The following is a 23,480-nucleotide window of genomic DNA, read 5'->3' as shown; positions in this document are numbered from 1 at the left end:
TTCAAGACTTGAAAATATATTTTATAGGAATGAGTTTACTACGGGTATTGCTATAGCTTATAAAGATGTCTTAAATGGGTTTTATTTATTATATTAAGCATTTTATAGAAGCAAATTAATTGCCTTTTCTGAAAGAATGTTTAGTGGTTTTGTTTATAAATAGGTATAACATGGAATCTTTGTCTTTGATGCAATCAACTAATCATGTAACAGTAAATTTTTTAAATTTGAGATTCAGTATGAGAGTGGTTAAAGAGCACACACTACCTTCACGTATATTTACAGCTGCTTCAGTTAAGCTGTGCCTCAGTCTTCCCACTTTTATGTCTAGAATTATAATAATTAGCCCCTTTTCATAGATACTACGGCTGTTAGAACTAAATGAGTTCAATAAATATTAGTTGATGCTATTTTGATTAGTGCCTTGTTTAAATTAATTTGTTTTACAGTCTTTTCTCTCTTTGTTTTGTTTTGTTTTTAGGAATTATCTCCCACTTCAGATACAAACTTAGTCCGATCCTTAATGAATCTAATAGACTGTTTTATGGATGACTTTGCTGATGAAGTCAAAATAAAAGAGAGAAATGATGGAGAAGCTTACTCTTTAATTGAGGTAAGGCCCATTACCTTTGAATCTGACAATAGAAAGACATGTATTGCTTTCCCCCATGTTTCCTCGTTGATGAAACTCATTTTCTTCCTGGAATTGGCTCGACGATGGGTGGTAGCTGAACAGTGAGGAAAAAGTCAGGCCCAAAATAGCAGGTTCTGGTAGGAAAGTGCCTGGCTTGGCAGTTCCATTGCATCATGAGGTGTGGGTGGAGCCCAACGATCTCCTTAGATCTGCTACTGGAATCTTAGGTCGTTTGATCAGTCTCAGAAATTATCAATTACCAAAACGTCAATGACCGTTTAACAATGAGATTCACCTCCCCGCCTTCAACTGCCAAATCATAACAATTCAGTGATTTTTCCCTCTATTTTCTTCTCTTTTTCATGAGATATAAATGTTTAAAAATATGTGTGTGTGTGTATAAACGTATATTTAGGTTGAGGAAAGCAAGAAAATCTATAATCTATAAACATATATTAAAAATAGAAATAAAATTATCAACAGGTCTTGAATATTCTTTAATAAAAGTTATGTATTGTTAATAGTAGACCTTCTAATGCAGTCAATATGTTACTTGTATTGCTTGTATTTTATGAAATAAATTAATTTTTAATTGAGTTTTAAATAGTTTCCCGAGAGAAGCCGTCTGCGAGTAATGTAGGGGTAGGTGAACAGTGTCAAAGTAGAGACCACACCTTTTGTGGGCACTGACTGTCAGGGGTGTGTTAGCGTTGGCATTAAGAGGGGATTTGATTTTAAGACAAGCAAGCAGGTTTTCCCATTTAGTGGTTGGTCCCGTCATCGACCCTGTTCCCAGCGCCTGAGTCTAGTAGGAAGAAAGCTTGCAGGATGGTGATTCTAGCTATGCACTCAGTGCTCCAATAATTATTATAACAGGTGAATAACAGAATATGAATTTGTTCTATTTTTAAAAAACACTGTATCCAAATTTAAATTTTAAAAAGATATAGATTATGGGTGATTATTTTTTATTAAAACATATTTTTCGTTAAAACAGTAGATGGTATTAATACTATCTACTTAAATATACCAAATACATAAAATACGATGTGATTTTTTCCAAACTAATCATTCTAAGGTTTCACTCTGGCTAGAATTTATACTTTGCACTGTATTATCTTCTCTGGTAGTAAGATTTTATAAAACATGCAATTTGTTTTAAAAAAAAATCTAATTATTACAAACTCTTGAGATAACCTGCTATTATTTATCAGTTTATTCATTTCCTTTCACAGACATGAATCTGGCAAATCTAATTTAAGCTTCAAGAATAGATTAAAGTTATTCTTTAAAGCACTCTATCTTTGCTTCTCTTCAATGCAGGGCATTTTCCTGTTTTCACTGATATGGTCCATCGGTGCTTCTTGTAAAGATGATGATCGGTTGAAATTTAATAAGATTCTTCGAGAACTAATGGAAGGTCCAATTTCAGAACTAACTCAAAATAAGTATAAATTAGTGAGTGGTGCTGAACAAACGTCTTCAAAAGCACTAACTGTCCGATTTCCTGAAAAAGAAACAATTTATGATTATCGGTTTGTCACTGAGGTAAGATTTCTGAAACAAGGTTTGCAACTGCTAACTTGGCAATCCACAACTAGGCACACAGCACATAATGATTCTGTGGCCACCTACTTACCACTGCTTATGCTTCTTTAATAAACCTATTTTTCTAAAGCTTCCCTTTTTTCTACCACCTGATGGACCAGGATCTAGTCAAACAATTTCCTACTCTTAGACATTCAAATGTTTTTCTTGTTTCTTAAAGTTTTCTGCTTTAGTGAATATTCTGTACACAAGTCATTGTATACAGATATGATTCTTTAAGATAATTTCCTAGAAAAGGAATTACACTATCAAGTTTTAAATTTTAATGGCTCTGGAGACGTATTGTCAAGCTCACCTCAGAAGAGATTTTTTTCACCTGCCAATTGCTAGAAACTATCTTTTTATTTTTGCAAATTTTGTTTTATTGCAAATTACAAATAATACCCTACATTTTCAGAGCACTTTTCAATTTATTAAGTTTTTTCACAATCATTTTGTTTCCCAACATCTCAGTGAAATAGGAAAGATAAGATTATTTTTCAAATTTTACCATTCAGGAAATTGGGGCTCAGAGATATTACATGATTTTTACCAGGGTTACACAATCTCCTAATGACTGTCCATTACCAGTTTTCTGGTTCTTAATTTTTCCTTCCCTATATGGTGGCAAAGATCCACTTATAAAAGATTCTCAAAAATATGGAAAGGGGATTATTTCTTTATCAGTGCTAGAAAGTTCTAGAAATTTTTTTGCAATACAATTTTCATACGAATTCAACCTCCTCAAGAAAATCTCTGCTATATGCATAGCACTGTGTCAGAAAACACAAAAGTGAATAAAGCACAGTGCTGCCCTCAGTGAGTTCCTAACCTCTTCAGAAGAGAGTCATGTAATACTCTAGGCCAAAAGAGTGCCATGTCAAGGCCCAGGGACCTGGAGCATATTTGAAACCAATAGATCCATCAATGAAACTGGATTGTGGAACACAAGAAGAAGGAAGGATGGGCCTGAATTCTGATGTGTTTTGAATGACAGGAAACTTGAATTTGATTCTGTAAGAATGGAGAAGACATTGGTGTTTTTCTAAAAAGAGAGTTAACATGCTATTTTTGTAATTTTTCGTTATAAATGTTGTCATAGCAAGTTAAAATTTCAATTCACAAGTTAATTGGATGTGAAGATATAGTATAATGTTAATTCATAATAATAATCTCATATTCAGAAATCTTATCTGTTTTAGATATCTGTTGCTCAACAATGTGAATATAATTAACACTACTAACTATACACTTTAAAATGGTTGAAGGTAAATTTTAGGTGTTTTTTACCACAGTTAAGAAAAAAAAAGAAATCTCACTTGAAATGATAAGCTGATGTTAAAAATACCATTATAAAAGCCCAGCAATATGCAGTTGGTGTTCTATGTATAAATTTTTCTATATTGATTAATTTTTATTGAATAAATTTCTTTGCTATTTAATGCATTAATTAGTCCAATTTTTCTCAATGCCGTTAAAGTATCTAATATTTAGCCAAAATAACTGATCTTTGAGATGACACAATCAAGTGATTTTAGGGCATCAAAAATATCACAACATTGCAATTTCATTTTTGTTCATATTAAAGACTAATTTCCTAATTTCACATAAAATATAACTTAAAAAAAATCAGGGTGAATGTTTTAAAGGACAAAAACAAATGTGTAAATATTAAGGTTTCTTGGTCTTGATCTGTCATTTTTTTCTATGATGGCATAGGAGTACAGAACTTTAGAAGTATTTTATAACATAACATTCACTATTTGGCTATTTATTATAAACAGGGGATAGGAAAATGGGAACCATGGATAAAGACATTGGCAGATGCTCCTCCAATTCCGAAGGATATGATGTTTAATGAAATCATTGTACCAACTCTGGACACAATTCGATACTCTGCATTAATGGAATTGTTAACCACACATCAAAAGCCTTCAATATTTGTGGGACCAACAGGAACTGGAAAGAGTGTTTACATTATTGTAAGTATTGTAGAGATCTACATATTAAAATGTACATAATATTCCTGAGTACGTTATTTTTAAAACTAACTGAAATAGTAGATTTAATATTTCTAAATACTCAAGTGTTTTGATATTGGAGCCACAAAGAATTCATGTGTAATTGCCTATTTATTTTAGAAAATCGATTAAAGATATCATGCCATTTTATATCACTAAATTATTTTCCCTTTTTTAAGGTATTTTTAATAAAAATAGCTTGTCCGGGATGAAGAATTTCATATCCCTTGAAAATGGTGTTTTAGTTAATTACACTTGATATTTAATTTTCTAAATTATTTACTATCTGAATGGTTAGTATGTAGTAAAAATGACTAATTTTACTTAATAATTTCTGGAATCATACCCATTTTGTGTTAGTTAAGAAAATACTAGCTGCTGTAACAGATAAAAACCCAAATCACAGTAGCTTTACACAGCTGTGTTCCCTTGAGTTTAGGGGGTCATATTGATCAAAGACCAGTTCTTGTTTCTAGTTTTAGATTTCTGAAGGCAGAAAAGTGGCTGGAACTAATAGTAAATAGCAATCTCCCCACCCCCCAAATTTTCTTGGCAAGTAAGTGTAAGTTTCTCCAGTTAGTTGGACAATGTGGAAGATAAATGCTTGACTCTTCCTGGGGCTCCATTGGAGATGACTGCCCACAGCAGTGCAGGAACCCCATTAGCTCCCTTATTTCAGGGAATTGTGCAGTCCTCACCGTTCCTTTGGAGTCCCTAAAGAACCTGCACATCTATTCTCTCAGAGAGCAAGCATTTGGATGCTTGCCACGATGGCAGGCAGGGCAGCATTAGCCAAGGAAGAACCACAGTGATGCCAGGGAGGTAGGACTTTTGCCTCTCATCCTTTTGCTCTGCCCCTTACCCAACCATAGAGAAGGAAAAGGTAGGGGAAGCAGGTGAAGGAGAGTGAAGGAGCCATCAATGACCCCTCCTGCATTGTAGGTTCCCAGTCTATTCACATTCCCCCAATTTGTGAGAGTACCTGTTTCTCACTCTTTATTGATTTTATATTTTATCTTTAATCCTTTTGAAATATTTGGGTATGTAGTTAAATAATTGTCCTGACCTCATTTATTAAATAATCTCTTTTATAACATGTTGAAATGACACCTTCGTTATAACCTAAATGCTATATGTATCAGGGAATAATCCAAGAGCATGGAGGAGAGACATTCAGAGTATTTTAAATCTATATGTTGATTTGACCTGGATTTTTAAAAAATAGCTGAAAGTGTACAGAAAACTAAGGGATTTATCCAAGATACCAATAGACAGGGAATAGAGAGTTGACATGGTTAAAGGCAGTGGTTAGAGAAAAATAAAGCCTTTTGTTATTTGTTCTCCCATCAAATTCATCTCAGGCAATAAACTACCCAGGCAGAAAAATATACTTTTCACAAAATTGGGAACATAGTTTGCATTTCATTTTGTAATCTGCTTTTTTCTACCTAATATATTGTAAATGTTTTCCTATCTCATTATTCCTCTACAAGATGATTTGTAGAACACAACATCTTGATTAAGAATCACTGTAATTACACTTACTTTCCAGTGAATTCCATTTTGAAAATGCAATTATATTATTTAAGCTTCCTAAGTTACAATCAGATAACTTGATATTGAAGTGGAAAGATAATAAGATACATTAAAAAGAACATTGATTTGTAGAGAGACAAATGGCAGGCTGAATTCTTGCCCCAGCCCTGAGACCTTAAGCAAGTTTTTTAACTTCTGAGTCCCTACATGACTGAGTGACTTCATGTTAAGAAGGAAAGTGTAGTATACATGGTGGTTTTGGAAATCAGAGAAGCTACAAGCCTGGGGCCTGGGTACAGAGAGACATTGGACATTGATTCCATCTTTCTTTACATTATTCAGACACTCTAAGATTAAATTCCTGTGTGTCAACAATGATGTTTAGTGTTTATTTGAAATGTCAAAATATATTTCACCTATGGCTTATTTCATTATTTCCTATTACATAGAACTTCCTTTTAAATCAACTCAATAAAGAAATCTACAAGCCTCTGATAATTAACTTCTCAGCACAAACTACAGCAGCTCAAACTCAGAATATTATTATGTCAAAATTGGACAAAAGAAGAAAGGGAGTTTTTGGTCCTCCTTTGGGCAAGAGAATGGTAATTGCTTTCTGTTTCTATACACATGGTACAGCATTGCTCCTATTCAAGTATAATGCTACAGTCAGAACAGGAAAACAGATATACTGGGGCTTGACATCTTTTTGTGTAGTTTTGGGTTTTTTTTTGTCACAGATTTTGATTAAGAAGTTTTCCTAAACTGTATGTGTATTAGACAACTTGACACTAAAATCATGTCATTGCCCTTTGAGTTAAAAGTAGAATATTCGTCTGGGAAATTATCTACCTTCCTAATTCTCTCATTAACATTTTCACTCAGCATAGTCTTTGCTGATTCTAGGCCCATAAACATCCCAACTGTCAATTGACTTACCTGCATTCCTCCACCAAGAACACCCTTCTCAATTTCACTGTCACCACTCAGGTTATAATCATTTTAAAATCACACCTTTCTCATTTATTTTAATGTATTGAAGTTGTACAAGGAAAAAACAAGGCATATTGAGAAACAAATTATATGAGATTATTAGTAAGTCCTAAACTCTTAACCTATAAAGGTTAGTAATAAAATTGTCTCCCTATTCCTTAGAGGCATGGATGCTAAGGAATATTATTCTTTTTTTTTTAAAATAATTGTTTTATTTTTCGATTACAGTTGATATACAATAGTATATTAGTTTCAGATGTATAACAGTGATTAGACATTTGTATAACTTACGAAGTGATCACCCCAATAAATCTAGTACCCATCTGATACCATATATAGTTATTACAATATTACTGACTATATTCCTTATGCTATACCCTTCATCCCCATGACTACCAATTTGTACTTCTTAATCCCTTCACCTTTTTCACCCTGTCCCTAGACCCTCTCCCATCTTTTATCCCAACAAATCTAGTATCCCTCTGACACCATACATATTTATTACAATATTATTGATTATATTCTTTATGCTATACCCAACATCCCCATAACTACTTATATATATATAAAAAAAAATATAGTTGGAAACCCTGTGGCCATCTTGTGGTTACCGACTGTTTTCTAATCCCCTCACCTTCCCCCTTATCCCCACCCCTCCCATCTAACAACTCTCAGTTTTTCCTCTTTGTCTCCAAAACTGTTTCTGATTAGTTCATTCACTTATTCTCTTCTTTACATTCTGCAGGAATATTATTCTTGATTTGAAAAGAAAACATCACTTCCCACATAGGTCTACAAGACGATGATCCAATTCTTTGCCTCAAGATTGTTTACACAATAAGACTCTATGTTAACATGTTAATATTTTCTAATACCTCTCCTCTTGTCATTCTCAGGTTGTCTTTGTAGATGATGTCAATATGCCAGCTCGGGAGGTATATGGGGCTCAACCTCCCATTGAGTTACTGAGACAGTGGTTAGATCACTGGAATTGGTATGACCTAAAAGATTGTTCTGTGATTAAACTAGTGGACATTCAAATCATGTGTGCTATGGGACCTCCAGGTACATTTTCCGAGTGATTATTAAGATTGAAACTCACTCTGGCTGTATCTAAAGAGATAGTTGGAGAAAGAGAAACCCAATTGAACAATTTGAGTTACAGTGTTTTGTGTCTGTATTTTCTATGTGTATACATTGTGACCTAAGGGAGTGTACCACAGCAGCCAACACTGTAAAGTGGGTTGCATTGGTTGGGACCATTTTTCTACCATCTCTTCCAAATCCCTTTTCTCCCAACTTCTGGGACTTCGCTTCCCATTTTCTGTGCCTCCATTCTGAGATCTCAAATCCCCCTGGACAGCTCATTTCCATTTGATTCCTTAAAGTTTCAACTGTGTAAAACATCGCTGTTTCAGAGATCTTGTGTTTTTTGTATTATAAAGGAATTTTAGTATTTATCTTTTAACATATTATGGTACAATAAATTTTATGTAACAAATAATTGCAAAACACAAGAATAGATACAAGGTACAAAAAATTTTATGTCCCAGTAATCAATTTTATTTATACATCATGGAAGACCAAGAACTTTTCATCATTACAAGTTCAGCATAAGTTCAACAAAACCGATTATCATTTTCCAGGGTATTATTTTGCATACAGATATCATTATTGATTTCTAGAGTTACAATTTTAACACATAAACATCAATAAAACAATTAAAACATTTATATAGATAAAGAACTAGTACTACCCATATATAATGTTCATCCTTATTTTTCCCCTCACAAATTTGGGCAAAAAAGCACATATTATACATGGCAAAATACAGTAGTTGAACTTATTTAGATAATTCAACTAGAAAAACAAAACCTTGAGTTTGAGGGGAAAACATTTTTGAGGTCAGGGTTATCCAAACAACTGATTATTTTTAACTTCTCAATCTGTCGTGAATTTGTCCACCTTTCAAATAATTTTATACTGTAAAATATTAGAGAAAATACTCTAGTATAAAGTAGTGACATTGTTAAGAGTTATTCTTTTTAATATACAGGTGGTGGTCGAAATCCGGTAACTCCTCGATACATGCGACATTTCAATATTATAACAATCAATGAGTTTAGTGATAAATCCATGTTCACAATCTTCTCTAGAATCTTAACCTGGCATTTAAAAATCTGGTAAGTAAGTTAAGGTGTGTTTAATTTTACATTAAGGAAAATAAAATCTTTTGAAAACATATCAATATAAGTAGTACTTCTCAAAATTTTTCATGAAAGCATCCCTAGACAAGGAAAAAGATAACAGGTAACATTGCTCCCCTCTGCTGCTCCCATACGTAGGTATGGGAGCATAACACAAAGGAGTCAGAGTATCTTTTTCTTTTTCCTTTTTTTGTCTCAAGTCTTGATTTTAGCCTAAAAATCCATACAAATTTTGTGTTCTACTATATAATATATTCATGTTAGAATTATCAATATTTTGAATTTTCAGCACATGGTGCAATTAATGCTGGAAAGATATGCCAGGTTTATCCTGTGACTTTGATACCCTCTAATAGAATTCTTGGGTTCCTCAAGGATGTCCATGTACAAGTTTGAGTGTACAAGTTCCTAGCCTTGGAGCCTGTACCCTGGGAAATGTTACTCCCTAGCTTTGGACACTCAGTGCTTCTCCATAAGATCTGTGGAGGTCAGGAAGCCAAGTGGACCTAAGCAGTGCAAGTCTCGGCTACCTAATGTCCATTCTCAGGCAATTGTCATTCCATGCCCTGTCCAGTCGTGATGGAGGTGGACAGCTGGCCAGGTCACGGCAGAGGTTAAAGATAGACAATTTTTCCGAATGGATATTCTTTCCCCATGTTCTTTCTACTTTAATCATGCCCTTTGCAATACCACCCCCCCACACACACATTTTTTAAACCTGGCTCACTATTTATTTAACTTTCTTTTTAACTCTCCTTTTTCTTTTTTTTCCTTTTCCTTATTTTTTCTATATTTTTATTTTTTTCCTTCCCTTTCTCTGAAAATACCCATTTTACCAGTACTCTTCAGGCATTCTGTCTATGTGAAAGTGCAAAAGATTAGGACTCATTTGTCTAATGGATGCTGGTTTTGAGTTATATAATCTGTGTTCCTTGGTTGACTATCCTGTTCACTTAAGTAGTTTAAAATCCATTAAATTGGTTCTGCTTATTCATGGAGTTCCTTTGAACATAAAATAAATTAATAAATGGGAAGTAACTTTAAAAGAAGTAAAAATTATATTATTATAACAAGAAATGGTAATTCTGTAAACTAAATCTATTTAATCGGAATAAAAATGTTATGCTAGTCATACTAAATATTTTATGCTAGTCATGCTAAATATAATTCTATATTTGCTAATTTTTTTTTCTTTCTATTTAAAAATATTTTAAGTTATAAATTTCCAGACGATTTTTTAGATTTGACCACACAAATTGTAAATGGCACAATGAATTTATACAAAGAAGCAATGAAGAACCTCTTGCCTACTCCAGCTAAATCTCATTACTTGTTCAACCTCCGTGATTTCTCCCGTGTTATTCAGGGTGTTTGTTTGTCAAGACCAGAAACAGCAGAAACCAAAGAAGTGATTAAACGACTTTGGGTTCATGAGGTAAATTTCTGTGTTATTTATTTATCCATCTAAGACATTCCTCTTTTTCTAGAAAATGTGCTTTCAGAAAAATAATATACTTGTTTACCAATAATTTTCAAAATATTATCTGGCTGTTAAAAAGGAAAGATCACTTCAAAGCAGTTGGAAACCCTAAATACCAGTGCCCAGATCTATCTACATCTGAGTGACCAGGAAAAGTAGTCACCCACCTTCTCTAATCTTTAATACTCTCTGCATCTCCACAGTCTGCTTCAGTCCCACCAAATTACCTTTATTTATTGTTAACAGAATGCAACTGTGTATTATTTCAAATATATATGATCAAAATGAATATTTAAACATGATTATGAGTTAGTCCTGATTGTTTGGATATGCTTTTAATAAAACCCATAAAAATTTCCTGAGAGTATTTTTTTATATTACTTGAGATTAGCAAGGAAACAAAAGTTAAAAAAAAAAAGAAAAGAAAAGAATCAGTTCCTAATGCTGCTTTTTAATTATCATTCAGGTCCTTAGAGTATATTATGATCGCCTTCTGGATAATGCAGACAGAAGTTGGCTTATCAACCATATTCAAGAAATTCTGATAAATTATATGGATGAAAATTTTCATGAACTTTTTCAAAGTTTGGATTTTAATAATGATGGAGTGGTAGAAGAAGATGACCTACGCAGCTTAATGTTTTGTGACTTCCATGATCTCAAGAGGGAGGACACCAACTACAGAGAAGTTGCAGATGTGGATAATCTTCGGGTGATAGTAGAAGCTCACCTTGAGGAATATAACAATATGAGCAAAAAAACCATGAACCTTGTCTTATTCCGATTTGCCATAGAACACATCAGCAGAATTTCCAGGATCCTGAAGCAGCCTCGCAGCCATGCTCTTCTGGTTGGTGTTGGAGGGAGTGGAAGGCAGTCTGTTACTCGATTAGCTGCCCATATGGCTGATTATTCAGTTTTCCAGGTTGAAATCTCCAAGGGCTATGGTACCACTGAGTGGCGTGAAGATTTAAAAGCAATCTTAAGGAAATGTGCTGAAGGTGAATTGAATGGTGTGTTCCTGTTTACAGATACTCAGATTAAAAAGGAGTCATTTCTAGAAGATGTCAACAATTTGCTAAATGCCGGGGAGGTTCCAAATCTCTTTGCATTAGACGAAAAGCAGGAGATCTGTGATAAGATGCGTCAGTTAGATCGCCAACGGGATAAAACCAAGCAAACAGATGGAAGCCCTATAGCTCTTTTCAACATGTTTATCGATCGCTGCCGCAACCAACTGCATGTTGTTCTCGCCATGAGTCCCATTGGAGATGCATTTCGGATTCGTCTTAGAAAATTCCCTGCTCTTGTTAACTGCTGTACCATTGACTGGTTTCAGGTATTGCCATGTTAATTTTAGATAGACTTTTAGAAATATTGAATCTCCATTATCATCATGACTTATTTTATAGACTCCCCCTGCCCCCAGTGTAGTGTTAGCAGAATTTTCTGGTCAGTAATAGTGTATTTCATGAAATTACAATTCAAGTAATTGTCATAATAGAAAAACATTTTATTACCAGTGTATACAGTCATTAACTTCAACATGCTGAAAGTTTTAGGATAAATTTGTGCATCAGTCGGGGTTCTGACAGGAAAGAGAGAGCACACTGGAAGGTTTCACTGAGGAAAGATGAGTGAAAAGACTGCTCATGGAGGTGTAGGCCAGGTTAGGGGAACTGAGAAGGGTAGAGTGATTAAGCAGTGGCGGAGCATAGCAAGAAGTTATTACTACAGCTGGATATAAAAGTGTATAGGGAGGAAAGAGGGCTACTCAAGCTTGGTGCTGTGGAAGTAGGACTACCTGACAGGAATAGGAATCTAAAACCTAGAACTCAGCTCCTGTTAGCAAGAAGAGAGGGTATAAATACCCTTACTTCTCTCTTTTTCCACCCTCTAATCCTTTTCCATGATCCAAACCCAGCAAGAAATCAAAAGAAAGCAAGCCAGAGTGACACTTTTTGTAGTAAACTTCACTATCGGGAAGCACAGAGCAAACAAGGGTGTGGAGTAGGAAATTTTGGGCTGTGGCAGACATCCTGTGAGTGAGGTCTAACACATAAGCATTTTGACCTTGGGGCATTTGCCTAACCCCTCTGTTCCTCTATTTCCTGCTAAGATTAATTATTTCATGCAGAATATATGTATTGAACCCTTGCTTTGTAGGCGGCATTATTCTAAATGCTAGAGATAAAGAGGAAAATGAAATAGACAAGGCTTCTGTTCTCCTTGAGCTTACTTTCTACAGACAGACAAATTGGCAAAAAATAATTCCATCACACAGGGTAGGCTGTAGGGAATAAAAGGCTTTCTAAATAGGTGACCTTTAAGAGGAAACATGAAAGACAAAAAAGTGCCAGTGCTGAGAGGACCTGGGCAGAGAGAATAAGCTAGTGAAGGCAAGAGGCCATATAGAAGGAATGAGTGGGTGAGAGAAAATCAGGGTGACAAGACCAGAGTAACTAACGGAGGGGGAGGTAGTAGAGTTGAGGTCAGAAAGGTGGTAAGGGCCCAAGCAGGTAAGGATTTACCAGTTGGTTGTGGATTTTATTTTAAGTTTTCTGGGAGATTTTCAAAGGACTGAAAGTTGGGGAATGTGACATGAGCTAATTTATATTTTGAAAAGATCACTCTGGCAGCTGTGTAGAGCACACAAGCAGGGAGACCAGTAAGGACACTATTGAAATATTACAGGCAGATGATAACAGAGAGTTGAACTGGGATGTTTGTTGTAGATATAGAAAGTAGGGGAAAGATTTGGAAGCTATTTTGGGGATGATGCCTGTAGAACTTGCTTACACAACAGATGTAGGGTTGAGGAAGAAGACCGGGATCAAAGATGATTCCTACAGTTTGGCTTGAGCAACTGGGTGGATGGTGATGTTTACTAAGTTGGGGAAGACTGCAGCTATTTGGGGGGAGCTAGGAACCACGTTTTGGAATTGTTGGATTTGAGATGCCTGTAAAAGAAATCAAGGAGAGTTCATGTGATTCTTGAGTTTAGAGGAAAGGATAATAACATTGACCTCAGATAATTATTGGGAGAATTAAATGAGATAATTACAGTAGACTGCACACAGAAAGAGACATTCCATAAGTTTAGTTCCTTTCCTCTTCTTTTAGTTCCTTCAATATTCATGAACAATTTCCCTAACCTGTGAACAAACCATAGAGTGATATGCACTAGCTACTGGTTCCCTGCCCTAAGCATGCAAGTACTCGGGGGAAATCTCTCATGAAATTGTCTCTCCCAACCCATCCCTCATGCTTTCCCCTCCATTTCCAACATCCATGAATTATAAAGGACTATAGTAGTAACAGACTCATGTTAGTAACTTTGATCAAGTGCTAAAACATTTATATTAAATTTAGTCATGGCCTGAAGATGCACTACAGGCAGTTGCCTCGCGCTTTCTGGAAGACATTGAAATGTCAGAGGAAACACGAGATGGCTGTATCGACATGTGTAAAAGCTTCCACACTTCTACTATAGATTTATCAACATCCTTCTATGTTGAACTTCAGAGATACAATTATGTGACTCCCACCTCTTATCTTGAATTAATCTCCACCTTCAAACTGTTGTTGGAAAAGAAGAGAAGGTAAAACTGAAATTTTATATTTTTAAGTAAGCTACAGAGGTTTAAAAATATTTGTGTGTACAAAAATGACATAATGATGTAATAGAGGTCTATTTCATATATATATATATGAGTACATATGTATAGATGCATTGCCTAACACATTATAAATGCATAATCATATTTCTTGAAGGAATGAAGGTGTGTTACTCAGAGCTGTGGTAAGGCTGCAAGATATTTTGACAACGATATTGAGTAAGCACCACTAGAGAGTAGTTTTTCTTTGATAAGGAATTAGATAATAAATAAACTCTTTAGGTACTAAAAAACTGAAAACCAGAGACATCCATTCAATATACCTAGTCAACTTTCTCTCTTCAAATAAAACTCATTTGAAAAGATCAATATAAACATCAATAAACCAATGTACTATAGAATGTGAGCTTTTTCATGTCATTGAGGGTGAAACATTTTTTCCAAAGTTTCTTTGGTGGTCCGGATGTCATAGGAATGGTGGCAGCGAGGTAGTCTCTTTGAGTTCTCCTCCGGAACTCACCACAAATTGAACATCTATAACCCATCAAAGGACTTCTGCTCATCACACAGAACAGCTAAGAGACTCGTACAAGGATTACTTGAAGGTGGGCAAACCAGGCGAGCAGGGGAAGCAGGAAGGAAACGGTGCAGAAAGGTAGACTGCATCTCCGGCTGCTGGACGTGGGTGCCTCAAGATACAGAACAGAGATCACAAGAGCCAGGACGTGGGCTCTTTCTCTGCATCCCACAGCTGATTTCTCCTGCTGAGAGAGCAGCATATCTAGCCTTTGAGGCAGTAACCTCACCTGAGACATCCAGCTGGGTCCCAAGTCAGACCAAAAAGACAAAAGGCAAACTCCATACCAGACTCTCAAGCTGTTCCCTGAACTGAGAGTAATGTCATATTGGAGAGGAGCTGTAGTGCTGATGACCTAGAAAAAGCTGCTTTACAGCTGTGACCTAGGGAAGAGGCTGGGAAGAGTGTGATACTACTGGGCTGGGAGACGGAAGATACCTCCCTTTCCAGCCCCCAACTTTTCTGGGCTGCAGCACGGGACAGTTACAGCTATAGAGACACATGCAGAGGTCAGCAGCAGGCTGCAGATGCAGCTCTGGGCTTTCAGCAGCTCAGAAATCCCTCCACACCCTCCAACGGAAGACATGCCCTAAGATTCAAGAGACCTGGGCACAGGGAATAAGCCTACCTCCCAATGGCTGGCTGTGATGCTCTCAGAGTGCATTCTGTGCAGGCAAGAGCAGAAACTGCACTGACTTTGTAGAAACTGCCATCCATACACCATAGCCCCACTCATCTAGAACTGCAGTGCCAGGGTCACTCAGAGCACCAGGTGGACGGCTCTGCTTCCACAAGACACAGAGTATAAATGATAAATGTCTAACTATTACAGTGTTTTGTACACATGAAACTAATTTTACAAAATTTAAAAATAAAACTTGGAAGTTCTGGCAAAAAGAACAAAAACAAAACAAAACAGAAAACAACAAAAAAAGTTTCTTTGGTTCTAAAAATTAATAATATGTATATTAAAAATGTAAAAACCTTAAATTAAGCTAGAAAGTTAGAAGTTTAGAAATATTAGTGATCACCTTTAAGGGTATCTTCAACTAACTTTTGGTCACACTCCAAAACTTATTTAAACAAAATTTTTATATTACTTTTATTTCCCTTTTAAGATCAGATTGAACAAATCAAACTTTCCTAAGTACTTAAATGATTTATAAGTATAGAAGTTAAACTTATACATATAGTGAGCCTTAAGTTCTTTTAAGTGTTTTAATATTATCTATAAACTTAATGAGATTTTTACTTAAAAACACAATTCTAAATATTGCTCAATTACACAATTTACATTGAGATACTTTTTATTGAATAAATATGACGTGACATTGTGTAAGTTTAAGGTGTACAGCTTGTTACTTTGACACATTTATATATTGAAATATGTCTCTTATCCCTCCCACCCAATCCCCTGGTAACCACCCTTATACTCTGTTTTTTTTTTATAGGTTTGAGTTTTTAAGATTCCACATATAAGTAATATCACACAGTACTTATCTTTCTCTGTCAGACTTATTTCACTTAGCATTATACACTCAAGGTCCAATCTATGTTGTTGCAAATGACAGGATATCCTCCTTTCTTGTGGTTGAATAATATTCCATGATTTATATTGAAACTGTAAGGCTGATCTGTTAAACTAACAGACCAAATTCTTTTAAATATTAAAAAAAATTTAAGACCAAATTTCACAGATATCTTGACACAAAAAATATTCTTTACACAAAAATGCTGAGTTTGATTTTTCCATATATTTCTTGTTAATTCTAAATCTTTATGTGGCTAACTCATGATCTCAGGCATTTTAAAGCCGCTTTCCCCTATAGTGGCCAGGATGCTACCTGGATTCAAGCAGGAGAGTTATCATCTATATTTATGGTGATCATTGCAATGCCTTCCACAGCTGGGGTGTCATAACTTTCCCATTCACAATGGTTCACACCCTCAAGATGGAATTATACCATCAGTATTTTTTCCATCTACCTAGTGCAATTTGCAACTCCCACCCAAGGCTACTGTTACATGACTTGGCTGAATTTTATTGTTTCTTTAGCTCCCAAGATAGTTGTCTTTCCATGTTGGTCCTATGATCTTTAACTGAATGAAAGCTTGCTTTCTTTTTGTTTTCTCCATATTTTCCCATCCAGTGGGGTCAAAAACTCTTAAGAGATTGTGATTAAATTTTGGATGTCACTTATGGCTCTGTTTGATTGTATGCTCACGATTTTAAGTTCGTTCTAATCGGAAGAAAGATTATAAAAATGAGATACAAACTTATAGAAAGGCTGAAAGTAAGAGTGTTCTAGGCTTTTAGGTATACATTCTTATTTAATTTTCTAATTTTCCTTATTGTTTTTAATTTTCCTTTACCTCCACTAGAATTTCCACCCTGTCGTTACTCTTCCCTTCATAGCTAAAGCCTTCAGATTTCTTTATAGCCAGGTTGTACTGTAACCTAGAAGCGAGTTAGGTCATCTGCCAGGGAATCAGTGGTTTAGCTAGCCAAGTGCCACATGGGATGAACCAAAATGTTGAAACTGCTTCATGCTGGCAAGAGTGAGATTTTTCCTGTGCTTCCTCCACCAGGTTTCAACTGAAACCACGCTCTGTGATAGGGTATCATGCATTCAGTCTCCTCAGTTCCCATCACTGTCAAATATTTTGGTAAATCAGAGGGAATCAACACGTGACAAAAATGTGGTGTGCCTTCACTTTTAAATGGGGTTTTTTTTTAGCACCCAAAAGAATGTATTGAACTTTATTTTCTATCCTATTCATCACTTTTAAATGCCTTAATAAAACAAAAATCCTATTTCAAGATACTGAATACATCTTAAAATGGTATGCCACCTTTGGCAATATCCGTAACAAATGTTTTGGGCACTGAATTCTATTTGAAAGAAATGACTATAAGCAGATTTTAAGGAACAATAATATTGTTGAAGTTTATTGTTGTATAAACTTCCCAAGTTGACTAATTTTAGAATCACATCGCTAATTTTGATATAGGAGGCTCCTTGCCTTATACCTAGTATGTTTGTTTTTTGAATTTCTAATATGTGCATTGATATTGTGCTAGGTACTAGAGATACAAAAAATGAGCAAGACATACTATCTCCTTTTAACTGCCAGCAATCCAATTTTCTAGAGTTCATATTTTTTAACAAGTTGTTAATATGTGTGGCAATCTTTCAGATCACTCCTTTAGCTACGCCTTGAAAAAGCTCGTAAAGCTCAAGAACGCTTACTATTTTTCCTTGAAGTAGGCTACAGAGCCTGACCACTAACCTTGTTTTATCTATTTGCTTTCAGTGAAGTAATGAAAATGAAAAGAAGGTACGAAGTGGGTTTGGATAAACTGGATTCTGCTGCATCTCAAGTAGCCTCAATGCAAATTGAGTTGGAGGCTCTCCATCCTCAATTAAAAGTTGCTAGCAAAGAGGTTGATGAAATGATGGTAATCATTGAAAGGGAATCCATAGAAGTTGCCAAAACTGAAAAAATAGTGAAAGCTGATGAGACAATAGCAAATGAACAAGCTATGGCTTCTAAAGCCATTAAAGACGAATGTGACGCTGACTTGGCAGGGGCCTTGCCGATATTGGAGTCAGCACTCTCTGCCCTTGATACTCTCACTGCACAGGTAAGAGCACAGCCACACACCTACTGTCATGAGAGCTCAAGAAAGTACTTACCATTGTGTGCTACAATCTCTTCTGTCTCCCCAATTAGTCTTCGCATTTAATGCAATTAAAATAGTTTTCAAATTGGCAAAAGAATTCCCAGTTCACCTGAAAAAAGGAAATGAATGTGCAGGACTAAGACAATTTGGAAAAAGAATAAAGCTCCCAAATGTTATAACCCACCATAAAACAACTGTTATTTCAACAACTGCCCTACAATAATTGACAGGGGCATAAGACCCTAGTATATTTTTTTGATTCTGAGGTGCACCTTTTTCACATTTAGGCCCTTTTGTAATTAAGATACTCCTTACAGTAGATGTGATAAAGTACAGTGTTCCTTGGTATCTTCGGGGGATTGGTTCCAGAATACGAAAATCTATGACTCTCAAGTCCCTTATATAAAATAGTATAGTATTTTCATACAAGCTATGTACGTCTTCCTGTATATTTTGTCATTTCTAGATTACTTATAATACCTAATACAATGTAAATGCTATGTAAATAGTTAATACTGTATTGTTTAGGGAATAATGACCAAAAAAAAGTCTGTTTATGTACAGTACAGAGGTACCCATTGTAGGCCTAACTGCAAAGTATACATATCAGCAACAACATAACATTTTTTTACTAAATATATTCAATCTGCAGTTGGTTGAATCTGCAGATGCAGACCGATGGATATAGAGGGACAATTTCAATGAGTCAATGTTTGTCAGTGTCAGTGTTTGTCCATGTTTTGTTTTGTTTTGTTTTTTGGTGATAAATAAAGTAATAATATGACTTACAACATTATATTTTATAATAATGTGTCTTAGATTTGATGAAATGTGGTATTAAAAATTAAGGTGTGAAAGGGGAACATTTCAATTAAGGAAGATAGAGATAATTTTAAAAAATAAATAGTGTGGTAGAATAGAATCTTGGCTAAACTTTAGGGGAAGGTAAGGGAGAGACTGTTAGATCCTTTCTTCATACCTTACTCCAAAATAGATTTCAGGTGATTGACATTTAAATATAAACATATTAGTATAAAATAGTAGAAAATGTAGGTCACGTTTATAACCTTAGAATGGACTAGAACCTAGTATTTCTTAGCTATGAGAGAAATTAGAAAAAAAGTACTCAGTATTGTTTGTCATATATATTATCTGGATAGTCTTTTTTTCATAATTAGTAAAGTTTTTCTAAAAGATATAAATTTCAGTACCTAAAAACCAACACATTTTGTTTGATATGAACACTATGGACAGAAGTTTAGAAACACTGGGTAAAGTATTTGAAGTACATGGCAAACAAAAGATTAATGTGCATAATACGTAAAAGCTCTTACAAATCAGTAAGAAAAAATTTGCTGTAAGATAAGATGGTAAGTGATATAAAGGAATCACAAAAGAAGAAATACAGATAGTCATTAGATATATGAAAATGTATTAGCTATATTTAAATACCTTGCTTGTATTTAAAGAAATAGTTAAAGTAAGATTTCTTTTGCCTATCCGAACTCCAACCAGTTGCTATGGGTGTATGTAATAAAATAGGCACTCACACATTCTGGAGAATAGTTTGTCATTATGTGTCAAAAGCTTTAAAAATAAAGGACATGAAGTCTTTACTTCAACATGGCAATTGTAATAGTCAAAAACAGAAAAAAGCATAGATATGGTATTAGAATTTTGGTTCATATCTATATGTCAAAAGGCTATGCAGACATGAAAAATGATGATGGAAATATTTACTTGCATGAAAGGACGATCACTGTATATTGTTATTGAGATAGAACAGGTTTTAAAACAGCATGTATGTTATGTGTATTGTGATTCCATTGATTAAAATATGGCATATACACTGATTTGTAGCATATACATATACATAGAAAAAGACATAGAATACAAATAAAAATGTTTACAGTAGTTAATTATATAACAGGAGTATAGGAGACCTTCATACGTACAATTTCTCGGTAGTTTTCTAATGTTTGCATCTTTTATAGTTTCTAAGAAGCTACAAAACTCTTACTTAGTGACAACCAAATCTCTCTTTTACATGTTTTTTTTGAAGTAGACTTCATGTTATAATAATCTCACCTAGGGTATTTTCCCATTATAATTTTTTGTTTTTAACATTTTGAGGGAACAAACTTCTCAGTGCTTCTTGACACAATTCTGTCATTTACCATTTCTACCCAATGAACAGTGAGTTTCTGTTCTTATGGCATAGTTTGAAAATAGGAACCAAATACAAGTAATGCATAAAGAAACAATTCTTTTTTTAATAATTAGCATGTTGTTATTTCAAGGACATTACAGTGGTAAAATCCATGAAGAGTCCTCCTGCTGGCGTCAAGCTTGTTATGGAAGCCATATGCATCTTGAAAGGCATCAAAGCTGACAAAATCCCTGACCCGACAGGTACAGGAAAAAAAATAGAGGATTTCTGGGGTCCAGCAAAGAGACTTCTTGGTGATATTCGATTTCTACAGTCACTTCATGAATATGATAAAGACAATATTCCTCCAGCTTATATGAACATCATAAGAAAAAATTATATTCCAAATCCAGATTTTGTTCCAGAAAAGATTAGAAATGCTTCCACAGCTGCTGAAGGTCTGTGCAAATGGGTCATTGCAATGGATTCATATGATAAGTAAGTATTGACAACAAGAAAACAAACTGATGTGTTTTACTTTCAAGTTTGGTCAGTTAGACAATATAAAACTTACTAGCTCCATAGGTGAGAGTCACCTCAGAAAATCATGTCTAATACCTGCTCTGTGTTTACATATTTACTGGATGCAAGAGTATACCAATGAAATTGTAATACAGCGGTACTTAAACTTTTTGGACTCAGGAGCCCTTTACATTCTTAAAAATAACTGAAGACTCCAAAACATGTTTATCTACCATATTAGAAATAGAAATAGAAAAATTAAAAATAGTTTGTAATTAATTTTAAACTAGCAATGAAAGTGTTACATGTTAATTTAAATAACTTATTTCAATTTTTAAAAATCCACATTTTTAAAAAATTTATGGAAAGAGTGATGGTGTTTTATATTGTAGTAAATCTCTTTAATATGTACTTAAATCGATGATGCCTGGACTCTCAAATCTGCTTCTTTATTCAATCTGTTATAATATATTGTTTTGATGAAGTATCTGAAGAAAATACAGCCTCACACGTATTTAGGTAGGCAAGGGAGGACCTCATGGACTCCATGAAAGGAAGGAAGGGGCATGCCTTGAGCCACATTTGGAAAACCACTGGTATAATATATATGCTTCATGAGACACGGAGCTTTTTTTTTATGATTGTATGAGAACCATTTATAGCAGGTACACAGAGTAAAAATTAGTGGTTATTTCTTCAGAAAGGAAGTATTACAGGGTGTCTTTCAAATTCATACACCATTTGATTCATTGTGCATATATGTTACATGCTCTATATTTTTGGACCATTATATACTACGTTAAAGATGAATTTTAATTTAATGTTTTATCATTTGTTTAGAAAGATAACGTTACTGACTCCATTTTCCAGATAGAAGATAATTTAGATCCATCTTTTCCCCTACATTGTCCCTTTCATTACCATCGTACAAATTTATCAGTTAACTGGGTTTTAATTTAGAGTATATTCTGAAATTTAAAACAGAAATAAAATGACATAGATAAAACACTTCATCTTCTCATTAGAAGTAAACCTGAATGAACTAGGGTAGTTTCCACGAACACAGTAATATTTTACATGAATATGCTATTCTCTTTTTGCAAAATCACCAAAATTCACAATGGCAATAATCAAATATTTTATTTTGGGTAAAAGAAACAATCACTTATTTGAAAATATTATGCATATTTGGCATCTATTTTAATAGTCGTTTCTTATGCTGGGATCAGGTTTGACTGATTCTTAGATGAAATAGAGAATATAGAACTCAGTATAGGTTGTACATAAAGATGTCTTTTGTGTTGTAGTAGGCTATTAGAAAAGCAAATTTAGTGATAGAAAGTGCATTAGGATATTAAATGTATATTTAATTTTCCAATTTTACCTTTCACAGAGTGGCAAAAATAGTAGCTCCCAAAAAGATAAAACTGGCTGCAGCTGAAGGGGAGCTTAAAATTGCCATGGATGGTCTAAGAAAAAAGCAGGCAGCTCTGAAAGAAGTTCAGGACAAGCTGGCCAAGCTTCAGGAAACACTCGAACTAAATAAACAAAAGAAGGCTGACTTGGAAAACCAGGTATGGGATAATACAGACAAATATAGGCAAATCCTTAATTATTGTAAATATGATTGATGTTCACACTAGCACACAACACAGCAATTCTCTTTTCTTCCTACTCAGAGAGAGGTTGGCAAACTATGGCCCACAGGCCAAATCCACCATTGCCTTTTTTTATGGCCCACTAGCTGGTAATGGTTTTCAGATTTTTAAATGATAACGTATTAAATGGTTATATAAGCACCTACATAATGTCTTTGATTTTACCTCTTGGCCCACAGAGTCTAAAATATTTATCGTCTGGCCATTTTTCCCTCAAAAGAAAAAAAAATTGCCAACCATCTTTACCTTAACATTACTAGAATATTGAGCTAGATTGTTTAAATCATTCTTTATGTTATAGGTAAGGAAATGGAGCAGCAAAATGTTAATTGACTTAGGTTATATAAGAGTTAATGGCACACCTGAAATTAATGTAAAATAATATTAGCTATCAACCGTAACTGAAAAAAAATAATTTTCTAAAAAGGAAAAGTAAATAAATGTAAAAAAAAAAAAAAGAGTTAATGGCTACGCTGAGATTAGAATTCAATACCCAGAACCTTGCTGAGTCCACTGAAAATGTTTTTAAGATTAAAAATAGTACTCTAACTTATGTAGTGATATTGTTTGCAAAAATTAGCTGCTAAAGTCTAATTATGTTCCAGAAAAATAGTCAAACTATTTTATAACAGTCACTATTTATTGGATGCTTATTATGTGTGAGACACTGTTATTCTGAGAGCAGTATTATTATCTCATTTATTTTCACAACAGTCTTCTGAGGGAGGTAATCTTTTTGTACCATTTTGTAGAAATTGAAGCACAGAGAAACTGAGCACTTTGTCCATGGTCAACCCAATTTCTAAGCATTAAG

General features: G+C 34.5%; 1 protein-coding gene across 1 annotated transcript in view; it reads left to right on the top strand.

The window, feature by feature from the left end:
* DNAH7 (dynein axonemal heavy chain 7) overlaps positions 1-23,480 on the top strand; it is a 208,981-nt gene that overhangs the window by 105,603 nt on the left and 79,898 nt on the right. Inside the window, 12 exon segments of the mRNA XM_081050696.1 lie at positions 482-613; positions 1,958-2,182; positions 4,006-4,203; positions 6,228-6,383; positions 7,668-7,836; positions 8,828-8,954; positions 10,194-10,413; positions 10,925-11,797; positions 13,831-14,060; positions 17,968-18,298; positions 20,638-20,984; positions 22,402-22,582. Coding sequence (XP_080906822.1) covers positions 482-613; positions 1,958-2,182; positions 4,006-4,203; positions 6,228-6,383; positions 7,668-7,836; positions 8,828-8,954; positions 10,194-10,413; positions 10,925-11,797; positions 13,831-14,060; positions 17,968-18,298; positions 20,638-20,984; positions 22,402-22,582 — 3,189 coding nt within the window.

The sequence above is a fragment of the Rhinolophus hipposideros genome, assembly GCF_964194185.1.
Source record: "Rhinolophus hipposideros genome assembly, chromosome: 6".
Taxonomy (NCBI): Eukaryota; Metazoa; Chordata; class Mammalia; order Chiroptera; family Rhinolophidae; genus Rhinolophus; species Rhinolophus hipposideros.
Note: the sequence above shows the minus strand (reverse complement) of the source record. Positions and strands in the feature narration are given on the sequence as shown.